The 9,395-nt window shown below is 46.4% G+C and overlaps 1 protein-coding gene across 2 annotated transcripts in view; it reads left to right on the forward strand.

Moving 5' to 3' along the window:
- Positions 1-9,395, forward strand: part of stx1b (syntaxin 1B) — a 35,754-nt gene extending 26,359 nt beyond the window's left edge. For both annotated transcript variants that reach the window (XM_023957192.2, XM_078952001.1), the window contains exons 7-10: positions 108-181; positions 1,608-1,745; positions 1,816-1,926; positions 3,446-9,395. In XM_023957192.2, the coding sequence (XP_023812960.1) occupies positions 108-181; positions 1,608-1,745; positions 1,816-1,926; positions 3,446-3,529 (407 nt within the window). In that variant the 3' untranslated portion in view covers positions 3,530-9,395. The remainder of the gene's footprint in view (positions 1-107; positions 182-1,607; positions 1,746-1,815; positions 1,927-3,445) is intronic.

Consider the following 9,395-nt stretch of genomic DNA (forward strand, 5'->3'; position numbering starts at 1 on the left):
TGAAGAAAAGCCTGAAGTGCGCGTTTTATATTTTGTTTGTGTTGGTGGGATCTGTCTAAAGGAATCATCTTTAGGTGTGCTCTGACCCCATCTCTGTCTCTCTGCAGCTGGAAGAACCACCACCAACGAGGAGCTTGAGGACATGTTGGAGAGTGGCAAACTGGCCATCTTCACCGATGATGTAAGCTCTGCACCCAACTGTAACTGCGGGTGACTTTGACCCATGCCATTCTGCACCCTGCACCGGTGGCAGTGTGCATGGACTGTGGGGTGCAGAATGGTCACAAGGTGCACTGAAACATCCTGTGAACACGGCTTTTGTCACATGACAGTTGGGGGGGGGGGGGGGGGCAGCCACAGGAGGCACTAACTGCTTTTAATCTGAAGGACTCATATTTGCAACTGCTGCTTCAAATTAAAAGCTGTTTGAAACTCCTCCTCTGGTTAGAGACACACCCACAAGTGATGTCACTGGGTGCTGACCAACCACTGGAGCTTAGCACAGATGAGGTGAACTGGTAGTCCTAGCAAGCAGGTAAGTTCACCTGATCTGTAAACATTTACGTTTTTAAGCTTTTACTCTGCACTGATTCAGAATTTTAAAGCAAAACAGTTATTTTCTTTTACAAGAAAAGTTCTGCGGAGGCGCAACAAAACCAAAACAGAAATGATGTCAATTTGTTATAAGGTGTCTTGTTTTATATTAAATTTAAGTTTTTAAGTTCCTTATTTTAAAACAGTATTACATTTTGAATATGTTGAATTAAATAAATTCATTTTGTGACTTTTTTTATCATGAAAACTAGAAAACCATCACCTGAGCTAATTTAACTACAGATGATCTTCTGTGACTGTTAAATTATTAGCTTTAAATTATTCAAGCAAACATAATCATGAATTAATTCACAGATTTTGGTTCATTTAAAACATCAACAAACATTTGATTGAAGCCAACGAAACCAAAGTCAGCAGCTGACTATTAGCTTCTGGAAACTCATTCATTAAAACGTTGAGGCCAGGAGGGATGGCGTGAACCACACAGAAGGACACGGAACCACACAAACCCAAGCGGACGTCCACGCTGCTTTGACGAGATCATAAAACGTCATGGTTAAACGCCATTACACACTCCGGCTTTAACGGCTGATGAGGAACCGAGTCCTTGAAGTACAATTACACTTACAATGGTTGGAACAAAGATATTTCACAGATTCATTTAAGAGAATAAATATCAAACACAGAGACACACATAAACAAACCTAAATTTGCTACCAGACCTTAGATGTTAAGTAATCTATTACCTTAAATTCTTATTTCTGTAAATCTCTTCCCTTTAAACTCTGTAAGTTGTTTGTTAAATTCCTCCTTTTGCTACGTTTTTAAAGTCTCTCTATCTTGTGGAAAAACTTGTTTTAGAATATTTTCCTGCATCTGTCATGTTGCTACAGTTTTGACTGAATGGGTTTTCACACCAACACAGGCCTAAGATGTTTATCAGACTTTACCTGAAGAAAATTCAAACCAGCTACAATTAAAGAGTTAGTTTCTTTCCGGAAACTGTGTTGACTTTGATGAGATCAGTGTTGGTTCTCCAAACGTCGACACAGATCAAAATGGACTCTCAGATGACCAAGCAGGCGTTGAATGAGATCGAGACCAGACACACCGAGATCATCAAGCTGGAAAACAGCATCCGTGAGCTGCACGACATGTTCGTGGACATGGCCATGCTGGTGGAGAGTCAGGTGAGCCGCGCAGTCCGAAAGCTGCTTCGCCTATTCGGACATGCTTACCTCAATGTCAACATCCTTTCAGGGAGAAATGATTGACAGAATCGAGTACAACGTCGAGCACTCTGTCGACTACGTTGAGAGAGCCGTCTCAGATACCAAGAAGGCCGTCAAATACCAGAGCCAGGCCCGCAAGGTATGCCGCCCTATCGGGGCGTGTAGATGTGGTCCCAGTCTGTCTCCATTTGTTCTGTGGTTTCAAAAAACAGATTCTGAATTTCCTCTTTGGTCCAAATAAATATCCATTAGGTTCAGATGACTTTTCACACAAAACCTTAATTATTTCAAATATTTTTATGATCTGGAACGACTGTAAAAATTATACAAACAAAAGGGATGCATTAAGGCAAGGGGGTCAAACTCATTTTCACTGGGGGCCACATCAGCATAGTGTCTGTCTTCAAAGGGTCAGATGTAACTTATACATGTAACTAAATGTAACGAAAAATGAATGTACCTACTCCTTAATGTGAAATAACTAATTATTTATCAATTATAACTTTTTAAAGTGACAATTACAGTTGCATAGAAAACATATGTTTGCTTATTACTCTAGCATAAATCCTTTTTAACCCTTGTGCTATCCTATGAGGTCAAGATGACCATTGACGTATTATCCCTACCATGATGTAATCCATGGACCCCAGTGAAGATCACCAATCATTGAAGAAAAAAGGTTCAGCGCACTGTCTTGTGGGGTCTAGATGACCCCACTCCCAATGTTAAAGTGCCTAGGATAGAACAAGGGTTATATTTGATATGGAAAGTGTTTAGGTCCTATTGTATAGTAGCCCAATCCGATATTTCTAGTCCGATTCCCTCTAGATTTGAATGAATTCACACCAATTTTTATTTTTTATTTTAAGAAAATAAAAACTTTTATGCTCTCGCGGGCCACGGAAAATGACATGGCGGGCCACATTTGGCCCGCGGGCCTTGAGTTTGACACGTGTGCATTAGGTTTGTTGTACCTCTGTACATATAAGTGTCTCTTACATTGACTGTATGTAAGAACTGGACTCAGTGGCCCCTCCCCCTGGCATTCCAAACAGGAAGTACCCTATAGAGAAATTATCAGCTATTACTCAGTCATTCTATTGGTCAAAATAAACATTTTTGCTGTGATACCTTTTTTTTCAATCCTAATTTTTTATGATATTTTTTTCTGTTGTTCACGTTATTCAGGTTATAAACTAACCAATGAGATGCCTCAATACAAGCAGGTGGAGTCCACTGCCCCCCACATCCAACATTGAAAATGTTTGATTGACAGATTTTTTTGTAGCCTGCTTTCAAGTGGTAGGGGTGTGATTTTCCAACAAGCTCACTCCTGATTGGTGAGACTAAGGGGGGGAGTCACACTCAGTCAGTCCAGTTCTCTGATACAGTCAAGCTTGTTCTACTCTGATTGGTCGACTTCAGTCTGGTGGTCGGTCTCTGCCCACTTTGCTGTAGTTTCATAGAAAACTCAACTCATTTAGACTTTAATTGATCTCTCAGGTGAAAACAGGAAGTTTTCCTGTTGGACTTCCTGTCCTGTTGTGTTGTCCCTAAAATGGGACATGTCAGGATGGACGCTCACGTATATCCTAGCAAACAGCAGACACTCTTTTGGACCACCCCTCATCCCCCGCCTCCCCTCTGTATCCCTGCAGAAGAAGATCATGATCATCATCTGCTGTGTCGTCCTCGGCATAATCCTGGCATCGACCATCGGAAGCACATTAGGCTTATACTGACATACCAGCGCCGAACCAACAGCCAGCAGAGAAAAAAACGGACGACGACGACGACCCAAAAACTTGAAACACAAATGCAAGACAGCTAACCAATCAGCTTAGAGGACATAAGAGTCCATACACAATAAGAGGAAACACAGTGGGTTTGGGTGGGGTACAAAAAACAAGGAAAAAAACAGAAATAATGCCATTACTGCTGACTTCACCACGCAGCGATCTCTCAAGAGGGTACAATATTTATGACAGAAATGTAAATGGATTGAACATATACAACACCACGTGGGCTAGCTATCTGTGCAAACTGGTAACCTATAATATGACATGTACTTTTGTTTGTTTGTTTGTTTGTTTGTTTGTTTGGCTTTGCTGTTTTGAACATTTCCTGGTGCATTCTGGGAGTCCCTGAGGACAGTAACAACTGTCGAGTCGGATTTCTGTGGGAAACTTGGGCGCCTCCAAACCATCCAGAAACCGTTTCAGAGAATTCCGCAGTGCTCCAGATCCGACTCTGGAGCACTGCGGACCCACCGCCACCCCCTGCAGGACCAGCACCCTCCCCGTTTCCGAGGAAAAGTCTGACCTCGCTGTGAAGCCTCCTGTGATTGGCTCCTCACTGCTATCAATCACATTGGCCGGTGACTCAACAAAAGCCCCGCCCAATGAACCGTGATATGCATGCTAATGTTTCCACTAGTGTCCCATTGACGTGGGGAGTCTCTCTGCCGCTAACAGCCTCCCCATAATGCACCTGTCCAACCAAAGAGCTGGGGGGGAGCCAGGAAGAAGGAGGGTTGGCTGGCAGCTAGAATGAAGGGGAAGGGCTTACAGGTGGTTTGGGGGGGGGGGGTTGTACATTCAATCTATGCAGCTTAGACAAAAGGAAGACCAGTTTTCCCACCTCCCTATATCAAGAGAACCGGTGAAAATTAGGATAACCGTCACAACCACAAAACGCCTCACAACCAAGCATTCAGTCCTGGGTGCCATTTTCACGCTGTCCTTCCTGGACCAATTCCAAAAGAGAACCAGAACCAAGTCGGACAGCACAGTCACCATAGTTTCCACCGTGTTATGTTATTGTTTTGGATGACTGCTCCGTTGTTGCTGTTGTTACGGTCATGCCTGGCTTGTCCCGTGGCGTCCGCCTGACAACGGCAGTGTTTCCTACGGGTGTGTCGCAGAGCCTCGGATTTTGTTGGCATTCTGCCGAACAGCGGCTTTGGCTAACGGTGGACTCTTTGGACTGTGGGTGGTGGTGCACTCACATTCATTCACCTCTTTGTTTGGACACTCCGTACTCCTCAGTCGCACGTGAACGTCCCTGGTGTTGCTGCTGGTGTTAGGGTTAGAGCGCTCTGCATGCCGTAGCGTTAGCTTCAGTGTTGTGTCATTTGTGTAGAAGCTCATTGAAGCGTTTTCACCTGTTTTGCCGTCTCTGTAGGGCAGCGCTGGAAAAAGAAGACAATTTTTAAACTGCAACTGTTGAAAAATACCATTTTAAACGTGGAAGTACACAATTTGGATACTAGCAGGTACTTCACAGTATTGATACCAATTTAAAGAAGCAGATGAGCTCAGCCAGGCTAACTGGGACAAACGTTTAAATGTTGTGAAATGCATGTATGACTTGTTGTTGAAGATGATGTGAAGTTTTGAAAAATGCAGTGTCTCCACTCAAACAAGAGCGGGAATCAAGTCATCAATCAAACATCAGAGCATTAAATGGAAAAGTTGCAAAATGGAATGCAGGGGAACCAAAAGCTGCTTTTGAAGAACCCAAAGTCTTTTTGAAAAAGGGGCTCTTCCAAAACATCGGGGATGAAGATGCTCTAAAAGCTGTCAGTGAGTCTAGAGTCCAGAACTGAAGCGGTTCCAAAACCGTTTGCAACTTTTCTAAGACTTTCCTGGAAGCTGATTGCAGAGGTTGTGAAGCACTCAGGCTCTGTGATACGGAGGTTCCCAAACTTCTGTTGAGGCCTCTGCTGGCCACAAGACCAGCATGAACTCACTCATCACTAATGGTTTCTTTGAATATGTAAGGTAGTCCGGGTTTAGTGTAGCATTGGTACTTTCTCTGGAGTCATAGTGAGTAGCGCCATTAGCTTTAGATGTCTAGTTGGTGTTTAAATTAAAGTGTTTTAGCTTCAAGTTTAGGAGGAGTGGAGTTCTTTTCATGTTCCATAAAGCCAAAAATGTTCACCAAAGCTCGCCCCTGCCCACGTCTCTTCCTGGCAGCACGTCCCAAGCGTGTCATGAGACCAGCTGCCGTTAGAGCATTATTGTGTCAGGATTCTCCCTTCCTCCTTACCGGCCATTTCAGTGGTCCTGAAGGTTTTCATTAGTTCAGAAGCTTCAGTTTGGGGAACTCGGGTCGTCAATCGACCACATGGATGACTGTGGGCGGGGACTGCAGTGCAGCTCAGTTTTTTGACTGTGCCCCCACCTGTTCAAAAGATGACCCGTTAGTGCAGAAAGGCATTCTGCCCTGGGAATTTGTTTGGCAAAGTCTGAGAGTTGTCCCCCCCCAGTCCGCTTGCTGTGTTGTTTGCAAAAGAAGACAATGAGGGTCGGGGTCCCCCTCTTCTCTCCAGCCGACCCCCCCCCCCCCCATCCCGTTGTGTTTTTATAATTATAAAGAGAATAAGAACTAAGGCATGCAAAAGTTGTGGAGTTTGCATGTTGGTGTTTTTTTGTACCCCCTCCCCCCATATCTTGCACTTTACCACCCATTGGACCTGTCTGATCTTCTATCCGCTCCTTGACTGAATTTCTCTGTTCTTTGCAAACGTCTGGACTCATGGCGGCAGAACACGGGTCTGTTTGTGGACGGCAGCAGTTTTCATTTTGAAATGTCAATGCCCCCCCCAAACTATTAGCTCCATGTTCTTGAGTTTCCTCGACCTCCAGCTCCTTACAGGGCACGACGCCGTCACGCTTCCGTCACAGGTTTGATTCTGAGCGCTCCTCCTGTCGTGGGTATTGATCAGCCCAGGTTTGTGTATTGGACGGTCATCCAAAGTGACGAGCCCCCGCCTTCGCCGTCACTCTTCAATTTTTTCAATCTAAACCAAAGCTTTCCCCCCACCCCTCACCCCCATTCTCAAAGCGTCTGGGCTGATATCAAAGAGCACAACGTGAGTCAAGTTTACACCGATTTTAGTCCCGTTAACGCATCAGTAAACTTCCAACCCGCCGCCAGCCCCGACTGCTAGCTGGTCTGTCTACGTCTGTCCTGTGCGTAACAGTGCCCCCCACCCACCGGTTATACCCCTGTAGATGTTTGTGGTTGATCAGTGGAAACTATGATAATCATTTGTGAAAGCGTCTGTTCAGTGCGAGCGTGTTCTGAGACAATGGAGCTGCTTTTCCCTTTTTTCCTAAGCTTGTTCTCGCTGCAGGGGCGGGGCTTCGCCACTGGTTTGACGGACCGCCATGTTCTCCGCAGGCCTGCGCTTCTTTACATGACAGCAACAATGCCATGGTTGGTTGCCACGGTCAGCCACAGCACAATGCCTCTTTGTGGCGCTGGTGCAAATGCGGAGTCGTGACTGTTTGGCGTTTCCGGACAAATCCAACTTATTTGGAACAATCCCGCCCCGTCAGACCAATCCGCAGCCTTGATCACTGAAGTTTTAAGGTTAAACGTAATATATATCAAATTTAGAGCAATATACTGCATTTGTCCCCCTGCTCAGGGCGGGACGCAGCGGAGCAGGAAAAAAATCATGCAGAGTTTGTTGCAGCGCAACTCTGGAGGATTTTTGCCTTCCTGAAGCAGAACCCAGAGCTGCGCTGTGTCCCGTTCTGGGCGGGGACTTACCCAAGATGTTTGTGTTTCTTTGATGTTGCTTTGATCTGCTCTCGTCAGCAGCTGCAGCGTTAAGCTCCGCCCACGTCTCTCTGCGCCGCTCCCTGTGAGGAACAAGACAGTATTTGGCTTTTGACAGTGTTTTCCCCCTGGGAGGAGTTGAGGGAGGAGTCATATAGATAGACATATAGACATTTCCCCCCATAGCAAAGCTAGAAGAGATCCTAAAACAATGATATTTTCCCTGTTATTATTGTTATCATTACTGTCGTTTTTCTTGATCATTTTCCTGACCGTCAGACCAAAAGTCGATGACCTGAATCCCGGATGGAGAGCGAACCGCGTCACACAAACAAACAGAAAAACCTTGAAGGAGGTTCTGATGATCACTTCATAGCAATGATTCAAAGAAGTACAAAAGGAGTTATGTTATCATGAATAACTGTAGTAATATTGAATGCTCGCAATTTTGTCAAACTGAAACTTGATTCTTTGTGTTCTGTAATTACTGTAAATACCTTCAGAGAAAAAATGATGCATGTCTATGTATAAATCTACTGAGATATCTATTCCAGTCAAAGTTGACGAGCTGTTTGATCTCTGTCCTTTTCCGACCGCCCACCTCACCTGTCCTCACTTTGGCCCCGCCCCCCCCAATTTCAGTCCTGTTGTGTGGGTGAGAGGTGACAGCAGGAGGGCGGAGACACACAAATTCCATCACAGACCCCCCCCCCCGCCTGCAGACGGCTCAGTGTCCTTCCAGCATAACTGGCTTGATTAGACAGCCACACTTCTGCATTATGCCCAGCTACAGAGGCTCCGCCCACTGGCTCCTCTGATTAAAGTGCTTCCCTCCATATTATAAAACTTAACCTGCGTCCATAACATCCCAAGCTCCGCCCCCATTCCTCCAGGGCAGCATCTGCAGTCACAGATTCTCTCCGTCTTTGTTTGTCAGTGTCTCTCCACCACAGTCAGGTTACGTGCTCCTCTTCCCCAGAGATTAGTCTGGTTCCATCTTGAAATGGACTCAGCTGACCAGTGCACTGCCACATGTAGACAAGCCCCGCCTCCAGAGGGAGGAACCTCATGTTCACCGGCGTTTCCAGGCCCCTCCACTAAATGTAACCAGAAAATTATCTTTCGTTTGCTCCGCCTCCTTTGGCCTTAGAAATGCCTCTTCTTGTCATGAGCAGAATCCAACCCTTAGCTCAGAAACACCCGATCCTGGTTTCTCCGGGTTCGGGTCAGGCGGACCGACCTCCTTATGTACCTCCAACACGCCACCAGTCTTCCTCCCAGTGTTTGGCCTGCTGAGTTTTCTGGAGATCTTAAAGGACGTCAAAGGTTAAAGAGAACGGGTGGCGTCTCTGCAGAGGGACCGGGTCCACCGGGGTCCATCCAGAACCACCGCCTGAGCCCTGGGGCCGGTCCAGAACCACCGCCTGAGCCCTGGGGCCGGCCCCTCGCGGGCCCGCCCAAGCGAAGCGTGCAATACTCTGGAACAAGGGCTGACCTTCTCTGGCGGAGGCATCCAGGCCGGCTGGCGTGCACGCCTCCTGCAGAGGCGCAGCGCCACGGTGTGGTCGTTTGGAGGCGGGGCTGAGAAGAACTGGATCCCACTGCGGGAAAAGGACAGCAGAGTCGCTCTTTAGGCGCAACTTTGACCGGAAATGCAACTTGTGTCCCGTTTCTTTTGTGTGTGTGTATGTGTGCGTAGTGTAATGTAAAAGCGATCTGTCCCCCCGCCCTCTCCTCCACCCCCCCACCCTGCCCCCTCCCTGATGCCCCCACCTCTCTTGTACTGCTGTTGGCTGTTCTGTTCAGTTCATGTGATGTGCCGGTATCCCTCCCCTCCCGACCCCCCCTCTTCTTCACCATGCTGCTCCCCCCCTCTCCTCCTTCTCCCCCCTCATGGATCTTTAAGATGACAACTCTATGCAGATGCTGTCTTTTATAAGTGTGTCAAAGTTTTAATTTAAAATAAAACCTGAAAAAACTAACCCTGACCGACATGTTGAAACAAAAAACGAATAAAGAAAAGGATTGTTCAGTGTA

This window comes from Oryzias latipes, chromosome 8 (assembly GCF_053564925.1).
Source record: "Oryzias latipes strain Hd-rR chromosome 8, Olatipes_Hd-rR_3.1".
Classification (NCBI taxonomy): domain Eukaryota; kingdom Metazoa; phylum Chordata; class Actinopteri; order Beloniformes; family Adrianichthyidae; genus Oryzias; species Oryzias latipes.